Source organism: Trematomus bernacchii, unplaced genomic scaffold, assembly GCF_902827165.1.
Source record: "Trematomus bernacchii unplaced genomic scaffold, fTreBer1.1, whole genome shotgun sequence".
In the NCBI taxonomy this organism is placed as follows: Eukaryota; Metazoa; Chordata; class Actinopteri; order Perciformes; family Nototheniidae; genus Trematomus; species Trematomus bernacchii.
In genome coordinates this window covers 916,960-942,665 of record NW_022987615.1, presented here as the reverse complement: position 1 = coordinate 942,665, position 25,706 = coordinate 916,960, and the positions used below count along the sequence as shown (strand labels likewise).

Below are 25,706 nucleotides of genomic sequence, written 5' to 3'. Positions count from 1 at the left end.
CCTCTATGTCTGATCTGTGCTCAGAAACAGGAGGTGACATGTTTGTTTTTTGGTCGCCATATCTATGTTTAATATTGATTCATTTATTCACTCATGCATTCATTCATATTCATTATGCTGATGCAGACGTCCTTCATGACAATAGAGATGTGAAGATATGTCTGGATTGTTTGATCAGCTGTCTACACACACACACACACACACACACACACACACACACACACACACACACACACACACACACACACACACACACACACACACACACACACACACACACACACACACACACACACACACACACACACACACACACACAGGTTGACTGTTGGGGGCGCTAATTAAATAGCTCATTTAAGTCCTAGTACAGGATTTAAAAAATATGTTAAAATATTACAAATGTTTATGTTAAAGCAGACTTTTTTCTTACACTACCGCACATTGATGCAACTAAGATCAGAAAAGTTACATGTATATATTTGAAAAAGCTGATTTACAAAGCATATTTTTATTTTCACCATTTGTGGTAATTTTATTGTTCAATTCACTTTTGAGCAATTCCTTGACCAATGATTTTGGCACGAGTGAAACATTTAACATAATTTATTAATATAAGTAAGAAAAACATATTTGTATTCCGCAGCAATAAGAATCCTCTTCATCTGAACTAATTGAAGACGAAACAAGTATTAAACTAACTTTTTGGGAATACGTGTTGTACATACTTTTAGCCACGTGCATCAGTTGACTCAGGTCAATTATGGAGTAATATTTACAACTTTTATTTTATATATAAATGTCTCAGATATGCGTTTTATTTTGGTAAAGACCTGTAGTTTAGAGTATTTCTAAAGGAGGTCCTGTTCTGTCGCACACATTAGTGTCTGTTAACACACTCATTCAGATCTCATTCAATCTGTCTGCCTCTCTCTTTCATTCACACACACATAACAGCAGTAACTCAACACTGACCTGCACTTTCACTAGACACACACACACACACACACCCACACACACACACACACACACACACACACACACACACACACACACGCTCAGGTTTCATTCAGCTGCTGCTGCTCCTCTCCTGCAGACGTTGCTCCCACTACTGTGGACAAATTTGAAAATGATGTTTTCTTTAAGTTCTCCTTTGATATTAAAGCACCTCGACAACAGAGCGCTTCATCGTGCTGCACTCAAACAGGAAGTGTGTGTGAGCGCTGTGGAGGATCTGAGAGGAAATATCTGTCAAATATTTACCATGTTTGGATTGAAAATATGACGATGAAGTTGTTGTTTTGTGGAAACTATCTGGAAATGTATAACAACGTAATGTTCAATGATGTCAATTATCAAATAATCCCAGTCAGATCTCCCATTGAATATCTGCTCTTTTAAGCTTCTTAATAAAAGAATAGTAAGAACTTCCTTCAGACATCTTCAAATGAACTTATATTAGATTTTTCTGTTTTAATTTTTCTAATATTGCACGTCTTTCATCGTCTTCTTTCACGTTACATTGCGTTTAAAGATGAAGGCAGGAAAAAGGGGAATGGGAATTTCCTGTGATGCTTATTTTCTTCATGAAAAGAGAAAATGAGGTCAGAAATTCCTGCTGATTTAACGCTCGTTAGTCTCGTTATGGAGCTTATTTCCTTTGTCTGTGAAGAAAAATCATGCAGAACTCCCACTGGAGAAAAACAGCTGATTTACCTCTCATTCCTCTGCACGTAATCCAAGTCAAAACTTTGGTTAGTAATTCGTTAATTTGAAGAAATACTTTTTCTTCGCCCCCACATAATACAAATAGGAATCTGAAAATGACCCTAATAGAGCCCCTTTAAAAGCAATAGATAATTCATGTTATCTTAATACAGATGTATTTGATTGTTTATTAAAATGATTGCAAAAATAGTACAAAAATCTGAAAAATGTGGCTGAAATCCACATTTATTAACGTTATCGGTTAACCCGTAGGTTATTTGTATCGTTAATCAATTCATCTTTTATCCTCTGAACCTTTAGAAATTGTCAAATTTGCGTCACATACAAAATATGGACGTGCTGCATTGTTTGTGTGCATGTGGAATAAACAAAGAAGATAATCTCCTTGCAGAAATAACACTTTTGAATTTTAAATGAGCAGATTTCCAGTGGAAGTTCTTGCTTTTTCTCCGAGTAATGAGGACTGTGTCCACGTTGTGTTTCTGTATCGGAGACAGAGAAGGCGTTAATCAGAGGGTTTGAGTCCGTTAATAGTCTCTGACAGTTAGTGGAGCTGCAGTTAACAGAGTAATAATAGTACTTAGCAGCTGTGTGTGTGTGTGTGTGTATATGTATGTGTGTGTGTGTGTGAGACTAATCGGATCAGTTACCAGAGTCATTGGTCATATAGCTGGGGTGGCGGTTTGTGTGTGTGTGTGTGTGTTTAGGGCTGATAATACCAATTTTTAACACACCCACACACACCCACACACACACACACACACACACACACACACACACACACACACACACACAGCTTCTGTATTATCGGTAATAGAGTTGGTTAATCTGAGATAAAACCCTCCTTTCTCCACGATTGGACAGGACCACACATTTAATAGTTAGTTTACACACCCACACACATGCACACACACACACACCCCACACACATGCACACACACATGCACACACATGCACACACATGCACACACATGCACACACATGCACACACACACACACACACATACACGCACACACACACATGCATACACAAATACTCGGAGGTATTGCATTACAGTGGAATGTCAGGCAGCTGGCTGCAGGCCTGTGTGTGTTTGTGTGTGTGTGTTTGTGTGTGGGTGTGCGTGCAGTAATATCAGGTTTCCACCGATAGCTGACCATCTGAGCAGAATAAACGGGAAATGAGAAACTGTGTGATTGGGTTTTCTGAAATGTATAAACTGCTGCAGGACTTGTGTTTGTAACTGACCTCGTTTAACACACACTGACTGCATCACACACACACACTGAAAACACACACTGCCTGCATCACACACACACACACTGAAAACACACACTGCCTGCATCACACACACACACACTGAAAACACACACTGCCTGCATCACACACACACACACTGAAAACACACACTGCCTGCATCACACACACACACACTGAAAACACACACTGCCTGCATCACACACACACTGATTAAAACTGTGTGTGGCACAGAGAACAGTGTGAGGTAAATCAACAAATATACAAAAGAGGTTATGAGTTGGATTCTTTTAGCAAACGAAAGAAGCTCTGACTGGCAGAACAAAGACTGGTGGAGGTCTTCTGTATTGTATTGTCTGTAATGTTTTGTGAGATTGAGATCAGTGTGATACGCGATTGGATATAGTTTAGTGTTCAAATATCCAGAAATAAACACAGTTTTGTTTCAGCCTTGCACAGACTAACGTTAACCAATCACAGCCTGTAGGCACAAACAACATTATGGGTATCTGAGTCTGGAAAGAGGACAGTATTGCAATAGAGGTTTTGACTGAAACGCGATAAGATCAGTACAAAAGAAGCACTTAGAAGGGCTCGTTTGTTATGGAGGTTTTGATGGGATTTCTGGATTTTATTTAAAATATTGAAATGAGGGTACAATGAAGTTTGGATTAAGTTAAGGAGAATCATTTCCACAAATGAACACAGTTTAGTTTCAGCCACACACAGACCAACTCAGACCAATCACAGGGTGTTCTTTCAAACTAGACATTATGGAAATCTGGTTGTTAAAGAAATAATTGTTGTTTTGATTTCACAAAATCAAAGCTTTCCACAGATCAAATACTTAAGATTTTCATTCTCAACATTTCAAATGACAGTTTTGACTTGGACTTTGCTAAATACTATATATTAGGTATATAACAGGAAGACTTTAGAAATGTGGAGATTCACACACATTGCAACACCTTTGGATATTAGAAAAACACATATGAAAGAAATGATAATGCGATTTAAATCAGAACATTTTAAATGGAAGTTCTCACTTGGATATTTTTAAGGAAGTCGGTTTTTAAAAGTGTGTGTGTGTGTGTGTGTGTGTGTGTGTGTGTGTGTGTGTGTGTGTGTGTGTGTGTGTGTGTGTGTGTGTGTGTGTGTGTGTGTGTGTGTGTGTGTGTGTGTGTGTGTGTGTGTGTGTGTGTGTGGTGTGTGTGTGTGTGTGTGTGTGTGTGTGTGTGTGTGTGTGTGTGTGTGTGTGTGTGTGTGTGTGTGTGTGTGTGTGTTTTTTTTGTAGTCATCAGTTCCAAAATGACTGCTGGCGACTTTCAGTAAGGACTTCCTGTTCTCATTTCCTGTATTTGTATGTTACCACCCTCAGCCTGAAACACACACACACACACACACACACACACACACACACACACACACACACACACACACACACACACACAATGACAGTCAGATAATCAATGTCCCTGAACATGAGATTGATTGATGATCAGAGGCTGTCAGGTCTGAATCTGATCAGCTGATCGATCAGAGAGAGCAGCAGCTGCACACTGATCAATACTCTCTTATTGATCAGGACAGACTGGGGAAATAAGATGTTTAAAAACTCATGTAAATAATCAGGATAATCTCCCAAAAAATCTCCCCTTTCGCTGTTATTTAACATTTGTGAAGCTGGAACATTTCAATGTCTTTACATAAAATATTATCCAATAATCTTCTGGAAAATGACTTATTGATGAACGGGCTAATTGCTGCAGCTGTACTCGAATACATTGGGCTTTGTTTATTAGAAAAACATTTAATTTGACTAGATCTTTGGATGTTTTCCCGTGCAATAATCTTAATATAACTATATAAAATAAATATAATAACAATGTTAATTTGCAAAGTGTCATTTATTTACGTTTTGTGCAGAGGAACAGCTGGATGGTTTGTTATTGTCACAGGATCCATCAGCTAATGAATTCACAGGTTTGATCTGACAGAGAGAGAGTGTCTGTCAGCAACACACACACACACACACACACACACACACACACACACACACACACACACACACACACACACACACATACACATACACATACTCATAGACAATACAACAGGCAGACAGATTGTGTGTCTCAGGGTGAGAGGGTAGAAGTTGGTGTGTGTGTGTGTGTGTGTGTGTGTGTGTGTGTGTGTGTGTGTGTGTGTGTGTGTGTGTGTGTGTGTGTGTGTGTGTGTGTGTGTGTGTGTGTGTGTGTGTGTGTGTGTGTGTGTGTGTGTGTGTGTGTGTGTGTGTGTGTGTGTGTGTGTGTGTGTGTGTGTGTGTGTGTGTGTGTGTGTGTGTGTGTGTGTGTGTGTGTGTGTGTGTCCTCAGGCTGGTGCAGAACAAAGCAGGTGTTGAGGGTTTGAATCCCGGCCTGGGGGGGGGGTGTGGTGGGGCACAGGTCGGAGGTCAGAGGTCACTTCCTCTATCGCTCCATCACTCCATTCTTCTTCTACGACTCATTTCCTCCTGCTTCTATTTTCTTCTTCTCTGGTTTCCTCCGCTCTGTGAAACCACCAGGAATAATTATGTTAACAGACCGAGGCTTGTGTTTTAGCAGATTTAGTCAAACCTGTTTGAATTAAATACGTTTCAATGATGTGGTTCCAGTTCGACTGAATATGTTAAGAGACATTTTTCTCTGCAGGACAAACCAAGAACCACTCCAAATATTGGATTTAAATTTAGCTATTCTCATGTCTTAAAATGATCATTGCTTATTTGGTTTAGACAGTTAGCTTTAATGGACCAGACTCCATGTAACATTTCTCTACGTTACTGTGTGTTAGCCAACAACACTGCTTACTCAAATGTAAGATTTGTGGTTGTAATTTAAATGTAACACATGATTGATAAGCTGAATTGTCCAAAACACCAAATCCTTTGTAAGAAATGCATCAAGTTCAATTTTTGTAGTGTTTTTTGTGCCAGAAAGCGATAGTAATGGGAGTCTTGTCCTGTCTTTGCTGGTTTTGATAACACAATGAACTGAAACTTGAATGTTCAATATTATGTTTTGGTCGACACTACCCAAGCCACATTTTCCCAAAACACTGATTTGTTCTATAAGAAATGTTTTTTTTCCCTTGTATGAACATTTGCCACTGAGCAAGAAAGGGACAACATTAACAGATGTGTAATGGGAGTCTTGTATTGGATTTGCTGGCTTTGATAACACTTTGAATGTTTTGTCTTTCAATTGAACAATTCATTGAAAAGTCTATTAAATATTGTTATAAAAATAATGTTGAGACCCTCTTGCTCCATCATAAAGCTGTCCAATCCTAAAAACCAGCACCATTCAAACCTTCTATTATAAAATGTGGCTTTTTAGTTGTCTTCCTCGTGTTCTGGTGAAAAAATACACCTAATAAAATAAAACAAGTCGTGTTTTCTGAAGGGTTTGTTGTTTGGGTAAATCCGGCTCGCGTAACGGAAACAGAAACCTGACGGGTTACAACTTTTAAACACATTTTCACAGAACAGATTTCTGTGTGTTGCATTTGCTGTCTGCTGCAGTGTCCTACTTACACGTCTCCTCCCTCTCTGCTGCCACTGTGTGTGTGTGTGTGTGTGTGTGTGTGTGTGTGTGTGTGTGTGTGTGTGTGTGTGTGTGTGTGTGTGTGTGTGTGTGTGTGTGTGTGTGTGTGTGTGTGTGTGTGTGTGTGTGTGTGTGTGTGTGTGTGTGTGTGTGTGTGTGTGTGTGTGTGTGTGTGTGTGTGTGTGTGTGAAACAGGATTGTGTAGCTGTGGGTTTGGTTGTGAGTCAGACCTGCTGCCTCATCAGTGTGTGTGTGTGTTTAGTGTACTGTGTGTGTGTGTAGCTCGTCAGCTCTAATTAAGCTCGGCTGCTTAACGAGCAGACAGCTAATTAACACACTGAGGGAGAGCTACACTCCTTCATCTCTCACTCTTCATCTTTTGTTGGTTTATTTCTAATCATTCCTTCATTTTCTGTTCCACTTTCTTTCCTTCTTTCCTATGTCCTTACTTCCTTTCTTTGCTTCCATACTTTTTTTCTACCCCTTGTGCATCCTTGTCTCCTTCCCTCACTTTGTTTCCTTTCTGTCCTTCATCCCCTTTCATCTCTCTACACACCTCCCCCTTCCTTTCCTTTTTGTCCTACTTACTTTCTCTCCTTATTCCTTCCCTTGCTTCCTTCTGACCTTGCTACCTTCTGACCTTGCTTCCTTTATTTAACTCTCACTATTTTGACACCTTTTTATCCTTGAATGTTTCTTTATTTCCTCTTTCCTTTATCTCTCTCTTTTAATCCCTGTGCTCTCGTGATTTTTCACCTTGCATCCTTCAATCCTCCCTTCCTTTCCTTTTCCTGTTCATCTCCTCTCCATCTCTTTCCCTTCCCTACTTCCTACTTCATCTCCACTCTTTTGATCCCTTCTTTTCTTGCTTCCTTTCCTAGCTTCCTTTCCTCACCATATCGCTTTTTCCAACCTTGCATCCTTTTATCTTTCTTTCTTTCCTCTATCCCGTTCATCTCCTCTTCTCCTCTCCTTCTCTCCTTCCTCCTTGTTTCATCATCACATCTCTCATACCTAGCCCTTTCATTCCCTTTTTTCCTTCCTTTCCTAACACCTCTTCCTACCTTGCACCCTTTGCCTTCTCCTCTCCTTCTCTGCTTCCTCATTCCTTAATCTCCCCTCTCTCCAATGCACCCTTTTATTCCCTTCAGTATGTCCTTGCTTCCTTTCCTTCCTACCTTGTTTTCCTTACCACTTGTTCCCACTTTTAATTCTCCTTTATTTCCTCTATCACCTCCTCTCCTTCTCTCCTTTCTCCTTCCCTAATCTTTCCTCTCTTCTTTTATTCCCATTATTTCTTCACTTGAATCCTTTCCTTTCTCCCAACCCCCTTTTTTTTTTATCCCACCTCTCTCCGTCTCATATCCTCCTTCTTTCATCTCAGTTTCCTCCCTCCCTTCTGTCCTCAATGCTCTCTCTCTCTCTCTCTCTCTCTCTCTCTCTCTCTCTCTCTCTCTCTCTCTCTCTCTCTCTCTCTCTCTCTCTCTCTCTCTCTCTTTCGCCCCCCCCCCCCTCTCTCTCTCTCGCCCCCCCCCCTCTCTCTCCTCCTCTTCCTCTGTGGTGTTTTTCTGGGTCAGACTCAGGGAGGGAGGGAGGTTTTGGGGGAGATTTGGGGAATCTTATATTAGTCGCTCCACATTTTTTAAACAGACTGTTCATCTCCCTGTCAGCCCTCTTCTGTATTTAACATCACACACACATTATATACACTCTCACACACACACACACACACACACACACACACACACACACACACACACACACACACACACACACACACACACACACACACACACACACACACACACACACATTTTACACACAGCATCATCATAATCCGCAAAAATGCTCAAAAACAGGCAAAAAACTCTTAAGAAATTCCACCTCGTCATGGAGATTTTCACTCTTTTAGTCCCAGTATAATATTCATTTAGGATTTCTGTCTGAATAAACTGTATGTGATGCAGTTAAAGGACACCATTTTTACAAGTGTTTATGTTTTAATCAGCAATACAAAGGTATTATCAGACTGTACACTTTGGTTCTTTGGCTTTGTTAAATTAAATTAATTCTGGCACCTCATTTTGATTTAACTTTGATTCACATTCAAGCTTTTTGATTGCAATTTCAATGGAAAATCTGCTATGAACGTCTCCGTTTTGAAGCTGGGTGTGTGTTGATTGTAGATTGTTGGTGATTTGAATTGAAGCTTTGTAGTTGATGCTTTATTAAAAAAATAATGGTATATATAATTGGTAATTACCACTCAAGCCGAATTGTCAAAGTCTTTTACTGAGATATGCCTGGTTTACTCTAATAAAGTGTGTTGCCAAAAAGCAAGACAGAAACAGAATCTGATTCAGAATGGAAGTCTGGCTTTGGTCATTTCACAAGATTTAAGTGGTTTAAATTGGAAGTTTCTAGCTAAATATATTGGCATGACACTAGCCGAATTCAATCAGAAGAATAAGCTACATATACACATTTGGAACAGAGGTTTCTCTGGTTTGAACAGAGGGAGAAAGTAAAGGGTAGATAAGTAAACACCTAATTTGTATTTATTTATTTAGCTTTCTGTGTGATCCTCTAGCTTGTTAGCATTCCTCATTGTGTTTAATGGGGCTTTTAGCAATCAAGCTAACCAGATTTCTATGTTAGCATTCCTCATTGTGTTTAATGGGGCTTTTAGCAATCAAGCTAACCAGATTTACATGTTAGCATTCCTCATTTTGTTTAATGGGGCTTTTAGCAATCGAGCTAACCATATTCCTATGTTAGCATTCCTCATTGTGTTTAATGGGGCTTTTAGCAATCGAGCTAACCAGATTTACATGTTACCATTTCTCATTGAGTTCTCATTGTTGTTGTGTTAGCATCAGGCTAATTTGCTGTTTCCTGTGTGTGTGTTTCAGATTCGCGTGGATGGCATCACACCGCCTTCCCAGAATGCTTTGCTGTACGAGACAGTGACGGTGGTGGAAGGGAAGCCGATCCTCAGAGACATGGTGTTCAGTCCGGACCATCAGTACATCTACCTGCTGAGCGACAGACAGGTGAGAACACACACACACACACACACACACACACACACACACACACACACACACACACACACACACACACACACACACACACACACACACACACACACACCTCACACACTCACAAGTAAACACGCAAGTAAGTAAGTAAATAAAAACTCCATACATGATGAAGACTGTCCACATTATATCATTACATCAGGCCCTGCAGTTATTTATATTGTGTGTGTATGTACGTATGTGTCAGTTTGTGTGTGGTCATGTATGTGTGTGTGTGTGTGTGTGTGTGTGTGTGTGTGTGTGTATTTGTGTGTGGACTTGTATGTGTGGGTGAGGGGGGTGAATATAAATTCTGTTGTTTTAACATCTGCAGACAGGAAGTTGCAAATGTGAATAACGCTCAGCTGGCGCCACAATACACACAATGTTTGTATATGATTGTGTTTGTGTGTGTATGCTGATGTATGTGTGTGTGTGTGTGTGTGTGTCCCCTGTTGAAACTCTTATTGTACCGTTGAGAGGAAGCAGAGTTGAGTTCAACAACTGTTAGTTCCTGTGCAGCTGACGACACTCACACACACACACACACACACACACACACACACACACACACACACACACACACACACACACACACACACACACACACACACACACACACACACACACACACACACACACACACACACACACATATTCAGATATTATTTGCAGGTCATTCAGATATTTTCAGTGTTTTAGGACTGATGTCAGTAAACAGCTGTTGGAGTTCAGCCGGGCGTCATTATATATATATTTATTAGAAATAGTTATGAGTGTGTGTGATGTACCATGCAGTGCAGCAGCTTTTTAATCATCCTCACTGTAGTTTCAGTGACAGGTGGGCACACACACACACACACACACACACACACACACACACACACACACACACACACACACACACACATATACAGATGAGTCGTCAGTGTGTTTCTCTGCAGTGTTACATAAACATACATCTACACGAGGCCTCAGCAGCCAATCAGAGCGCAGCCTGGTTCCCTCAGAGTGAATCATCACAGTGCAGATCAGATAGAAACATATAGACGGTCCTTTATTTAAAGATTCCAGACACTAGAGATCTGTCAGTGGCAAAATAAAGATGTTTTTATTACATAACACTTTATTAGTGTGCAATTTCATGATACGAGTATATAGCAGGCTACAGAGATTATGCTTAACATGGGACTGATTTGTAATAAATATTGTCCAGGTTAGTCATTTAAGCACCAAAATATGGGCCAATTAAGGTAAAAAACGTTTTAAAAAATAACCCTTAAATATTGAAGCTGTTGTTGAAAATGTAATATGGTAAATGGCAGTATCATCATTAGAAAAAAAAGAGCCTTGAGATAATTTTTCTTTGAATAAATGGACCTAAGTTTCAATATTAAATTAAATATTACACATATGATAATGTTATAAAAACAACCTCTTAAATATTTTTATTTTATTTATTGTGTATGCTTTTGTAAAGTTTTACACCTCCAATAACTCAAATTAGTTATTTAATTGCATAGAAAAGGCACATTTCACTGTAAATAAGACACATTTAGCCTTTTCGTGTTTCAATAGATATGGAATTAGTGTCTTTATTTTTTATCATTTTGGCCCTGATAAACATGTTAATTATCAACTATATACATATATGATATTCTTATTAATAACATGTTTTATTATGATTACTTTATTCAATTCCCTTACAAAGTAAACATCATTGTTCGGATAAATGATACCTTTCATGTAAAATGACCCAATAAATCATTGCTTTTACACAGATTAAATACTTGTTATATGTGTATTGAAGGTGCAGCTTTTAGCAGATGTATTCCATATTATATATGTATTGTATTCTGCAGAGTTTAATCAATGCATCTCTGCAGTGAACTCACAGTATGACTGAGAGAGACTGTATGAGAACCAAAACTGCAGAATCAGCTGTTTTCTGAATGAAGTCTGGCACAGAGTTACAGCGTCACTGTTCCTTTAAAGAAATGCCCCGATAATGAGGTCTGTGTGTGTGTGTGCGTGCGTGCGTGTGTGTGTGTGTGTGTCGGTGTGTGTGTGCGTGTCAATGAGACAATGAATGTATTCATGTGTGAACGTCTGAATAAGACAGAGACAGACAGAGTGTCCACTGTGTTTGCTGTCTTCCTGCTGCAGTGACCTCTGGGTAAAAGATACTACACACACACACACACACACACACACACACACACACACACACACACACACACACACACACACACACACACACACACACACACACACACACACACACACACAGAGACAGACTCACACACTGACTAACTGTCTGTGAAATCAAGACTAATGTGTTACACACAGGCCTCGGGCTGTCTACTGTCAGCGGGAAACCACCAAACCACACTGAGATCACACACACACACACACACACACACGCACACGCGCACACACACACACACAAACACTGCACACAATGTGGGAATGATATCTCTGATGTCTTGCATTATCATTACACAACCAGAAAATCAATGTTAAGTGATTACATATATTTACCTCAATAACAATAAAGTGACGATCAATTAAAGGTTGAGGAATATATATTTATATTTGCTTTAAAGCATACATCTGGTGAAATGAGTCAAACCGGCAATAAGTGCATCTACAAAACAGGTATTATTGGTCTTATTTATCTTCTTCCTGTGTGCCATAGAGCGCCATTGTTGTGCAAAACTAATAAAAACACACCAATGCAAGAAACACTCACCACATGTGGATTTATTGCAGCTGGATATAGCCGCGCACCATTTCCTCACTTTGTTAGAAAAATACTAAAATTACCAGACATATTGACTTTGGGGTAAAATGAGACTGATCCTCTAAACTCTTAAAGGGTCTCTTGTTGCCTTTTAGTTTTGTTGTGAGGAATCCAGAATGTGTCACTTTTAATGTCCGCCGCTTTTTGATAAACAACATGTCCTCGTTATAGACAATCCTTTAATCTTCAGCTCGTTCTTCTTTGAGTTATCTTCCACTAAATTCAATTAACGTTCTGATCGCCAGAGGGCAATTCTCATGAAGCACCAGCTATAAAAACACTATCAAAATCTAAAAGACAAAAGCAAAACATGATGTAATAAAATATAAAAGCAAACAAAGTGTATTACAGTATAAGGTGAACTGAAAGTCATGTTTAATGTCAGCAAAAGCCAAAGAAATAAAGAAATAACGGAGCCTTGAGGTTCTTCTTATTATAGTCAATCATAATAATAATATTGTGTAAAAAGAATCTTGGGCCGCTTAAATAATGAATGATAGTTTGGGACATTTTTTTTACACTTTTCTTAAACTGTGCAATCAGACGTTCTCTCCACTATCCTATACTCTATACCAGGGGTGTCAAACTCAAATACACAGTGGGCCAAAATAAAAAAATCGGTACTAGTCGAGGGCCGGACAGGTTCAATGTCTATTGCAAAACTTATTGAAATGAACTTATTGCACATATTAAACCTTGGACTAACAAAGCTTAAAGTGGACCTATCATGCTATATTTGAATAATATAGTGTAGGACCATACCTATATAAGGCATATTTACACTTTTTTTTTTTCAAAATACCAAACAGATCATGCATTTTAGCCATGCCTCATTTCGCTCAATTTGACATTTTTTAGCTCTGTTTTTGCAAGGGTTGATTCAGTGAAAACAGCACCATCTACAGGCCTGGCATATGTACTACAGCGTCTCCAGCGCTTTCGAACGGCAATGGCCGTGGCTGTCTCCTCCTGATTGGTGGAGTTGGCCCAATAGCCGTAGCGCCACCGTCCTGACGTCAGGACAGTGTTCAAATCTGGATCAGTTTTTATCAGATCCGTTGCAGCCCCTTTTTTTAGAGATTTGGGTATGGAGGAAAATAGAGAGGGTTGTGTTTTCTGACACTTGGTGAGTTCCCTGGAACACCGGGGACACATATTCATGTATGAAAGACGTACAAAAGTGCATTTTGCATGATAGGTCCCCTTTAAATGATTGCCTATAAAAACAACATTAAACATTAAATAATCAGTTGCATTAATTTCTTATGGCTCTATCTGCAGCTTTTCCAGAGTCATTTCTTATGAGTACATTTTTCCACAGGCCAACAACAGCTTCAAAAAAACTATTTCCCTCAAAGAACAAACAAACATGCCCTGTTGTCACAAGAAAGAAAGTGCAGAAGGAAACATCCTTGTGTGCTGCTCTGTGATGCTAGTTCAAGCCAGATACTTGGCATCTCATCTTGGGTGCAAGTTCATCAATGTTTGGGGTCAGGCTCTGAGCTGAGGAGACCCTCAGGATGGAGCGAAGGTGTGCGTGCAATATACCGGAGGGGCAGATCTAATAGTAATTAGAAATTATCCTGCGGGCCGAAATTAAATCCACCAAGGGCCTGATTTGGCCCCCGGGCCTTGAGTTTGACACATGTGCTCTTTACTATATTTTAAGTATAATTTATTTAAGTGAAGTAAATAAATATAAGTAAATATGTTTAATTTGACAGATTCTTTACATTATATATGTGTCGCAATGGTCATTATTCGGAAATAAAATGGATATAAATAAATAAAAGTAATACATCTTCATATTTATAAATAAATAAAAGTAATACATCTTCATATTTAAATATATCCGTGCATCCAGTGATGCACGGATCACAGATGTCGCCTGTGATCCAGCCGACACACTGTTCGTGTGTCGGCTGGATCACAGGAGCAGCGTTGTGCCACATGCTTGATTATGATACGGCTGTAACTGTGTACCAACGTGTGTGTGTTATAATGTGTGTGTGATGTGTGTGTGCAGGTGACCCGGCTCCCGGTGGAGAGCTGTGATCAGTACAGCAGCTGTGCCACCTGCCTGGGCTCCGGAGACCCTCACTGCGGCTGGTGTGTGCTCTACAGCAAGTAAGACTCTTTATTTTAAATACATACACACACACACACACACACACACACACACACACACACACACACACACACACACACACACACACACACACACACACACACACACACACACACACACACTACTACACACAACTATAGACGTTATTTCTACCTGTGTTTTTTTTTCATAATATATTATGTTATAGTAACTTATATGATATGATTATTATTATATATATATTTTTTGTATTTATTTATTTGTATTTATTTATTATTATTTATTATTATTTATTTTATTTGTATTTTTTTATTATTATTTTTATTTTTTGCTAATGTATTATATATTATATATTATGCTGATAAACTACTACTAAGAAGACACACAAATAAAAATGCAGGACAAGGATTTGCAGAAACGTACTTACATAACAATTTAATTACCAACTCAACACGACTTTGTGTTAACAGTGTGTGTTTGTGCACCTTTTCTGTGTCAACACAACACACTCCATACGGGAAAGCACACACTGAAGGAAAAACAAATCAGGAGTAGAGAGGAAGTAGAACAATATAAATAAAGAAGAAACAGAAGAGTGTGTGTGTGTGTGTGTGTGTGTGTGGTTCAAACACACAACACATCTACTGCCGTGTGTTCCCATGAGGCGTCATTAATGTTTCCGTAAATGGTTCAACAACCAACCAACACACGCACACACACACACACACACACACACACACACACACACACACACACACACACACACACACACACACACACACACACACACACACACACACACACACACACACAGTGTCTCTGAAGTTCAGCCGGTGGAGGAAGTGCCTCTTTGAATTACCACCAGTTAACTCCAACCTTCAAAGTAAAAGCCCTGCACCATCAACCAATTAAAACAAGTATATAGTAAATAGTATTAAAGGTGGGGTATGTAATTCACTTCAGAAACACTTGTTGTTATATTCCATGGAATGCTCTTAACATCCCGATAGCAATGAATATATTAAATGCTTTGACAATAAATCCATTAAAAAATGTTCATCTGTGGAAGCCGTAATACTGTAAAAAGCACGACCAATCATCTGAGCCGGCCCGGCTAAAATAACTGGATGGCCTACCTGCCTGTCAGCCTTCCATCTGTGCACAAACTTATCTCGTGCCCTCATTGGTCATGTGCGCGTTCATGTGTGTTGGAGGAGGGGCTCTGTAAGGAAGTCTGAAGGAAGTGGCAGATTTCTTCCGGTTGTGTATTTTCAAATTCTAGCGCACTCGAGCTGGTTTCTCCAAAATTACATACCCCACCTTTAAGTATAAGAAATACTATTAATACTAATACAATTTAAAGATCCCTATATTTTTGTGTAGTGATATGCAAAATAGATTTAAAATTGATACAAAATATAATGTGTTTAATTCAACTGTGTTTGTTCGATGAACTATGATCCCTAAATAGTGTGGAATTATAATAACAATAATTACATTTAATTCAATTAAACTAAAAATAAATATGTTCCTCATGCTCCATATAAACAACATATGTGAGATTAAAATATATATTCTGTTTGCAAACACAGTCCTGACTGAAACAGATTGTTATCTCTTACTGTAAGTCAAATATAAAAGAACAGCAGTCAATCAAAAGGCTGTTCGCTCCTTATGTTATTAATGTAATAATAAAACACATCATGATTCACAGCAGAGTTCTCTTCCTGTCGCTCTCTCCGTCTGTCTGCTGTTAACCTGTTAAGCCCCATGCCTTTCACGAAACTGTGTCTGAGGGCTTCTTAACATTTAACAACCTATGAATGTGTCATACCCACTTAACGGGAAGAAACTCAGCTAACTGACGATACAAACCATTTTTAGCTTAAAGGGGACCTATCATGCAAAATGCACTTTTGTACGTCTTTTATACATGAATATGTGTCCCCGGTGTTCCAGGGAACTCACCAAGTGTCAGAAAACACAACCCTCTCTATTTTCCTCCATACCCAAATCTCTAAAAAAGGGGCTGCAACGGATCTGATAAAAACTGATCCAGATTTGAACACTGTCCTGACGTCAGGACGGTGGCACTACGGCTATTGGGCCAACTCCACCAATCAGGAGGAGACAGCCACGGCCATTGCCGTTCGAAAGCGCTGGAGACGCTGTAGTACATATGCCAGGCCTGTAGATGGTGCTGTTCTCACTGAATCTGCCCTTGCAAAAACAGAGCTAAAAAATGTCAAATTGAGCAAAATGAGGCATGGCTAAAATGCATGATCTGTTTGGTATTTTGAAAAAAAAAAAGTATAAATATGCTACTATATTATTCAAATATAGCATGATAGGTCCACTTTAACGAAACACAAGGGTGATGCCAAGCCTCTGAATTAGCCCTGAGCGAAAAAGAACAGAACTCAAGGTAACATACCCTTATTACTTATCGGATCTGCACAAACAAGATATCAGATTTAAAGCTGAGATTCCACTTATTCTAGAGGTATAAGTATCATCACGACTCGCGGCAGGGGAAGCAAACCCAGACAACACACAACGTAGCTTTACTGAGCGAAAACGGCAAATATGTCTTACCTTAGCTGTTTTTCTGATCAAAAGTTGTGTTCAATTGCATTAAAACGAGAAAAACGCTGCTGAAGGTTAATCCAATGTGTCTGTGTCACTTTGAAATGATTTCTGATAATCCATCATCACTTTATGGCAATAAGCCTAGTTTTCAGTTTTCAGAGCGTAACGTAGCTTTCGGTTTGGGCAAACTGCGTGCGCATCACTCTCACTCCTCAATGGTAACGTGTAGGTGGATTTAGGAACTTCCCCTCGATTCTATTGGCTCTAACGGTTCAAAAGAGGTGTCAATCATTTTTTTTGCTAAACCTCTCTAAAAAGGTCAAATGTCACTTGTTTTGCATCAATCTTGATACATGGTACTTATATGTTATAGTTTGGATTCCTAAAGCTTTTAGTCTCCAATCCCATCATTCAAGGGTAGTTTTCACTATAAGTAAGTAATGTGTTTTTTTTGGACGGACACTATAATTTACATTTTTTTACTATGTTCAATCTGAATTTACTTTAAAATAAAAAAAATCTATATTGATTCTGACTTTTCTAAATCGAACTCACAGGTTTATCATTGCTTTGAGAAAAAAGATTATTAATTTACCCCTTTTAGAAGTGAAGTTATAGTCATTTGTTCTGGGAATGTCATTTTCGAGCCTGAGACCTGAAAAACAGGCTCAACAGGTTCAGAAGTAAACACACACCTGGGAGGGGAAATACTTTTGAGCTTCACAGAGTTTTAAATTGATTAATTTCACTTTAATATGTGAACAGGTGTGTGTTCAGTATGTTGACCCTGTGTTACTGTGACCCTCCAGGTGTTCCAGACAGGAAGCGTGTGATAGGTGGGAGGAGCCTCAGCACTTCAACACCCGATTTGACCAATGTGTGGAAATCACGGTTACCCCGAGCAACATGTCCGTCACCTCCCCGGCAACACAGGTAAACTGGTACTCTTTAAAGTTCAGTAACTGAAAGGTGATTCTGTGGACACACCTTGACTCAGGTAACACACACACACACACACACACACACACACACACACACACACACACACACACACACACACACACACACACACACACACACACACACACTCTTAAAACCTTTATTTATACAGCAGTAGGAGGCATAAAGTTGAAGGAAAAGCCGGACAGGAAGCACTTCTTGTTTTCATGGCTTTTGTCAAAGTTAGAATTTGGTTCGATTTTAGATTTTTTTTAAGAAATGGGAAGCCTCTGTGATTTTATTGAGAAATTGTGTTTCAAAGATGCCTTGTGTTCTGTAGCAGAGGAAAGAAATACCTTAAACTTTTAATTTTTGTACATGAAATATGTACTAAATCTCTCTCATTAATGATATATATCTCTCTCTCCAGTTAGCCATCAGAGTGCAGAACGTCCCGGTGCTGTCGGGGGTCTCCTGTGTGTTTAAGGATCTGAGTGAAACCCCCGGAGAGGTGCAGGGTAAAGGTCAGGTGATGTGTTTGTCCCCGTCACTCAGAGACCTGCCCGCACACACACACTCCTACGGTGAGACACACACACACACACACACACACACACACACGCACACACACGCACACACACACACACACATACACACACACACACATTATTTACATGTGTTATCATCAGAGGTGGAAGTAGTGGAGTACAAATACTTCGTTACTGTACTTAAGTACATTTCTCTGGTATCAGTACTTTACTCCACTACTTATTTTTCTGACCACTTTTTACTTTGACTTCTTACATTTTGAACACAAATACCTGTACTTTCTACTTCTTACATTTTGAACACAAGTACCTGTACTTTCTACTTCTTACATTTTGAACACAAATACCTGTACTTTCTACTTCTTACATTTTGAACACAAGTACCTGTACTTTCTACTTCTTACATTTTGAACTCAAATACCTGTACTTTCTACTTCTTACATGTTGAACACAAATACCTGTACTTTCTACTTCTTACATATTGAACACAAATACCTGTACTTTCTACTTCTTACATGTTGAACACAAATACCTGTACTTTCTACTTCTTACATTTTGAACACAAATACCTGTACTTTCTACTTCTTACATGTTGAACACAAATACCTGTACTTTCTACTTCTTACATTTTGAACACAAATACCTGTACTTTCTATTTCTTACATTTTGAACACAAATACCTGTACTTTCTACTTCTTACATTTTGAACACAAATACCTGTACTTTCTACTTCTTACATGTTGAACCCAAATACCTGAACTTTCTACTTCTCACATTTTCCAAACAGGCTGGTTCCTTTAGTTTGAATGTGTGTTTGGTGGCGTGATCATTATTATTTAGAGTCATTGCGTGCCTATTGATTTGAACACGATCCGTGTATCCATCACTTCCTGGTCTTCTCTAAAGAAGAGGGACCAATGAAAACGTTGTCATGTTGCCGTTGTTCAGCATGGAAACATTCATTAGCTAACAATGACATTATTGTTCTATTAATATAAAGGGAGGTCAGGTACTCTTTAAAACAGCTGCTAGTTATGGGTACTTTTTACTGAAGTACATTTCAAAGCCCTCTTTACTTTTACTTGAGTAAAGAAGTTTAGTCAGTACTTCTACTTTCACCAGAGTATTTTTAAACACGAGTATCTGTACTTCTACTTGAGTAAGGATGTGTGTACTTTTGCCATCTCTGGTTATCATGGTATGAGCAGAGTCTGATGATGAATATTCTTAATGTTTCAGGAGAGAAGCGGGTGGTGCAGCTCAGTCTTCGCTCCACAGAAACTGGACTTGAGTTCATCACCACCAACTTCATCTACTACAACTGCTCTGTGCTCAACTCGTAAGTCTGAAAGCTCTTAGTCTCCTTGTTTACTCTCCTTTTTTCCTATCTTTTTGTTTCCCTCTCTTGATACCTCCCCCCTTATTACCTCTTTTCCCAAGTTTGCTTTCTTAAGTGAATCCCACACAAACCATCCTGATACCACGTTTTCTCAAAGAGCCCCAAATTTGGATCAATCCGCCGCTGAAAGTAGTCCTTAATGTATAATATACTACAACTGCTCTGTGCTCAACTCGTAAGTCTGAAAGCTCCCAGTCTCCTTGTTTCCTCTCCTTTTTTCCTATCCTCTTGATACCTCTCCCCTTATTACCTCTTTTCCCCAGTTTGCTTTCTCTGTTTCGTTTCCTTCTCTTACCTCTCTTGTTCCCTCTCATCTCCTTTTTTTGTCTCCTTGTTTACTCTGTTTGTTTCCTTTTCTCTTGGTTCCTCCCATTTGCCTCTTTTTCATTCCTTTCCTTATTTCTCTCCTTGTTACCTCCTACGTTGATGTTCCTCCCCTATCCTTATTCCCTTTCCTATTTCCTCTCCTCTTGTTTATTCTTTTCTATTTACTTTTCTTAATTCCTCTTCCCCTTTGTTTCCTCTCCTTTGCCTACTATCTTGTGCACTTGCATTTTCTTCTGTTTCCTACAATTTTTCCTCACCTTGTTTCCTAGTCTCCTTCTTCTTCCCTCACCTTGTTTCCTCTTTTGTTTCCTTTCCTCGTATTCCCTCTTTTCTTCTGCCTCCTCCCCTAGTCCCATCTCTTGTTGCCTCTCCTCTTCTCTCTTCGTTTTCCTCTCCACTAGTTTCCTCTATCTTTGTTTCCTCCCTCCTCTTCTCCTAACCCTAACCCTCTTGTGTCCTTCATCTTGTTTCTTCCTCTCCTCTTCTCTCTCCTTGTTTCCTCTGTCCTTGTCTCTCCTCCCTCCTCCCCCCCTCGGGATTGGCAGGTTTTTTCGGGGTAACATAATCTGCGTGGCGGGCTCTCGTTGTTGCCTTGGTAACAGCAGCAGCTCTGAGCCTTGGACACAGACACTTCCTCTCACACACACACACACACACACACACACACACACACACACACACACACACACACACACACACACACACACACACACACACACACACACACACACACACACACACACACACACACACACACACACACACACACACACACACTGAGCTGTAATGTAAAGTCTCAGCACACGGTGATCTGTTTTGTTAAATGCAGTGTGTGCGTGTGTGTGTATGTGTGTGTTAGATGCAGGATCCTCTAACCTGCTGAGCTCACACACAGATTACATTTGAACCACAACAATCTGCTTTAATCCCAAAACCTGGCAGATTATTTATATTCCGTATCTCTCTCCCTTTTTTAGACTCAAACCAGCCGATTGATCTTCTGTCTCTCTGCCATAGAGCTCAATTTGTGTCCAAAATCTATTAAAAACCCATCTATGAATCCCACAATGGACATGTGTCTTCATCATGGACACACACACACTGTCGTTCATTTTAAATCAACCCCACACACACCATCCTTATACCACGTTAACTCACAAGAATCCCTAAATGTGGATCCATCCACTGCTGAAAGTAGTCCCCAACAAATGCACACACTAACATGGTGTGTTTAATGTCTAATATTGGATAAATACCATCTAATGGCTTGTGTGATGAAGCCGTTATCCTCAGACCGTACAGTCCTGAAGCGTTGTCTTTACAAAACTGATCGGAAAAATGTTTTGATATGAAGTGACAGGGTTCAAAGACTGAATTTACTCTCAAGGAAAAACAATTGTTACCCTCTCATTATTTAACCTCCCTCTCTTCCCCCCCCCTCTCAGATGCACTTCCTGTGTCAGCAGTGAGTTTCCGTGCCATTGGTGTAAATATCGTCACATCTGCACCAACAACCTGCAAGACTGTTCCTTCCAGGAGGGACGGGTCAGCAGCATGGAGGTACACACACACGCACGCACGCACGCACGCACGCACACACACACACACACACCAAATAAACTCTGTCATCTTCATTATGAGGGTTACTGCATGCATTTGGGTCTGTTGTAATAGGGACATCCATACACACACACATATAGAAACATTGGTTATGACCATAGACTGTTGTGACACACTTACTCAAACACACACACACACACACACACACACACACACACACACACACACACACACACACACACACACACACACACACACACACACACACACACACAAGGAAGGAGGACTGAGTAGTGTATCCCTAAAGTGTATGGTTGATTTACTTAAATACATTTAAATCTCTGAACTGAATTTGAAATATTGACATTTTGATCTGGAAGCTTTATGAGCACCTCTGTCTTACTACTTGCACTTCATATTCATTTTAGGCCATTACATTAATTAATGTGGCTATATATATTAATAAACTATCATAAATATTCATAATTAAACTACATTATTTTGTATTTATTCTATTATACTATTTAATCCAAAAGTATGATGTGATACATTTCAGTATTTCTACATGTTATGCTTCTGGCTAAAACATGGGTCAAATAGCATCTAACTACCCAGAATATTTTAGACAACTTTAAAAATATATAATTTAGAATATGATGTTTTTTAAACTGATGGCTTTATGTAGTTTGACAGCATGATATATAGTTATTTATAGTTTTGAGTCTGCAGTGTGAATCAATATTTATTTTTCCTTCTCTGGATGAACGAGAGGGAGAGACGGAGGTCAGAGCCGCTTTCTCTCTGTCATTACACGCTTCAGTAAACAACAGTAAAGCTGCAGGTCAACATGAAGGGCACACACACACACACACACTCACACACACACACACACCCACACTTGCTGATGCGTTCAAGGACTCTGTGAAGGATGTGATTTAAGTTTCTGGGAAGCTTTAATGAAGTGCAGTTTTCAGAAAACAGGCATTGTACCTGGATGATAGAAAAACTGTGACGTAGTGTTTGGTAATCTCAAACTTTAATATTGTTTTAAGCAGTCCTAGCTCTCAGCTGTATATCTTATGATGATGATATGAATACGACGCAAATATGAAGCTGATTATCTGCGTCAACGAGAGATGATTTTCCTAGAAATGAAGGGAAACTAAATTCAGAAGGGAGGAAAGTAAATCTGAAAACTGGGGATTTGGAAAAGCATAAACTGGGATGTGAAACGTTCCAAAACACGCAAAAAAAGTTAGTGTTTCTTCTTCTTGTCACGCAATAATATTACTGTTGATTCAATTTAATATAAATGTATCAATTAATGAACTATTTTAAACTGTATACATACAACTATTAACAAAGTACAAAGTGCGTCAAATAATCGTATGCAAGTAATTTATAGAAAATAGAAAAAATCAGGAAATAATAATGAATAAAATATCTAACTGAGACAATTATGTAACTATCTTGTAATCGATGAAATAACAAATACTTAACCTGTTAAGCCCGAGAGACCCCGGTACCGGGGTCAACTAACTGATCTTTTTTTTTTTTTTTTCAAAAGAAAACCCACAATGCTAACACTGAGCCTCTGAATTAGCAACGAGCGAAAATGCTAACAGATTACTGCACCGAAAATCACTCATAAAACCTTATTATTTATCTTTTCTGCACATCCAACACATTGATTCACATCGTGAGGTGACACAGAATAGATGGGTACATACATTATCACTCTATGATACGAACTCGCGACTTTATAAACAAAAACAGACATCAAAACATGTGGCGCTAGGTAGCTAGAAACGCTAACATGGCTTACCTGTGTCGTAGTCTGGTCAAAAGTGGTCTTCAATGGCATTAAAACGATAACAACGCTGCTGAAGTTAATCCATATGTTAATCTAATGTGTCTGTGTCCCTTTGAAATTATTTCTGATAATCCATAAGCAATAAAACTGCTTTTCCGTTTCCAGATGTCAAAGCTAGAGATAGGTCCACTCTGATGCAAAATTACATGCGCGAAGCCCCCACCTCTTCTCTTCACAATGAGTGTGTGTGGGGGACTCCCCCTTCGATTCTATTGGCTCTAACGGTCAGAAAGAGGTGTCAACCATCAAAATCGAGCAAGGGGGGGGCCAGAGATATGGAAAATCCACCCAAATGACTTTTTGCTAAATCTCTCTAAAAAGGTCACATTTCATTTGTTTTGCATCAATCTTGATACAGGGTACTTATTATATGTTGTACTTTGGATTCCTAAAGCTTTTAGTCTACTAACCCATCATCCAAGGGTAGTTTTCACTATAAGTAAAAAAGAAATGTTGGACGGGACACTATCATTTACAGTTTTTTACTATGTAAAATCTGAATTTTCTTTAAAATAAAAAACATCTATATTGATTCTGACTTTTCTACATCCAACTCACAGGTTTATCATTACTTTGAGAAAAAAGATTATTAATTTAACCCTTTTAGAAGGGAAGATATGATCATTTGTTCTGGGAATGTCATTTTCGAGCCTGAGACCTGAAAAACAGGCTCAGGGCTTAACAGGTTAAATACTTGCTGCTATACATTCAACCAAAAACGATGTCCAGCAGGTCTCTGAATGTTCATTTCTTTAATAGAGTTGCAATGAAACTACTGTCTGAATCAATGATTTGATAAAAAACTAAACAAAGTACAGACAGTAAAGATGAGAGCAACGCTAACCAGTACTATACTTTGGTGTCTTCAAAGCTGCTGCGTAGTGTATTACACCTCAAACAACAAAACAAATCCAGAGTTACTTTTTGCATCAAAGCACCGTTTCCTATTGGTATTGAAAGTAAAGTCTTGTTTTCACTGAAGAGCAATCAAGTGAAGAGTATTTAGGTTTAATAATCATCATCATTATCATTAAAACAACTCCTGCTTTTTAAGTGAATTGGATCTCCTGCTGTGTGAAGGAGTTCTGTTTCACAACATAATCATAAAACCCAAATTATTTAAAGTGTTCTCACCTGGTGCAATTAAAGACAGGAAGTGATTCAAGGGGCCCTATCCTGCTTTTTGTGGTGTTCCCTCTCCAGTAGTGTGTTCTATAGGTTTAGTGCATGTCAATGATCTGCAAAGGCTAAAATCCCTACCTGTTTATCTTCCTCCTCCTTATTTTTACTTCTATAACATAATGACATCACTACGTAACCCTCATGCTTCTATTGGCTAGCGCTCCAGCACATTGTACCTGATACGCTAAGGGGCGGGACATCTCTAAGCGGTTGACCAATCACAACAGAGCCGGCCAGCTAACCAATCAGAGCAGACTGGGCTCTGGTTTCAGACAGAGGGGTGAAAAGAGGTGCTGCAAGCACAGGCAAGTATGAGACAAATAAAGAGCGGTGTGCAGAGTAACCTGTAGGCAGCCGATAGGTTCCCTGTCAGGAAACTGAGTCACCTCTAACGAGCACCTTGTTAGCTCGGTTAGCGGTGGAGAGCTCTGTTCGGGGGGTCTCGTGGACGTGATTGGTGCTCGGTGTCATTGCAGGGTGACAGTAACAACCTCTGATTTGGCTAATTTGCTAATAGAAGATGAATAGCCACTTAATTGACATGAAAGCGTCCAATCACAGCAATTAATTTTAATTACCAAGCAATTAGGCTGACTAAGAGAGCGGGAGATGATGAGGGTTGTTAGTTTTGAGAGTGGAGGAAAGAGACTCATGATATAGAGAAGGAGAGAGAAGGAGGGAGAAGGAGAGAGAAGGATAGAGAAGAGAGAGAGAAGGAGGGAAGGAGAGAGA

At 39.3% G+C, this 25,706-nt stretch overlaps 1 protein-coding gene across 1 annotated transcript in view; it reads left to right on the top strand.

Moving 5' to 3' along the window:
* The window catches only part of plxna3 (plexin A3), a 169,072-nt gene that overhangs the window by 86,706 nt on the left and 56,660 nt on the right, over window positions 1–25,706 (top strand). Inside the window, exons 7-12 of the mRNA XM_034132199.1 lie at window positions 9,480–9,620; window positions 14,477–14,577; window positions 17,956–18,079; window positions 18,516–18,669; window positions 19,873–19,972; window positions 21,805–21,919. Of these exons, the coding sequence (XP_033988090.1) occupies window positions 9,480–9,620; window positions 14,477–14,577; window positions 17,956–18,079; window positions 18,516–18,669; window positions 19,873–19,972; window positions 21,805–21,919 (735 nt within the window). The remainder of the gene's footprint in view (window positions 1–9,479; window positions 9,621–14,476; window positions 14,578–17,955; window positions 18,080–18,515; window positions 18,670–19,872; window positions 19,973–21,804; window positions 21,920–25,706) is intronic.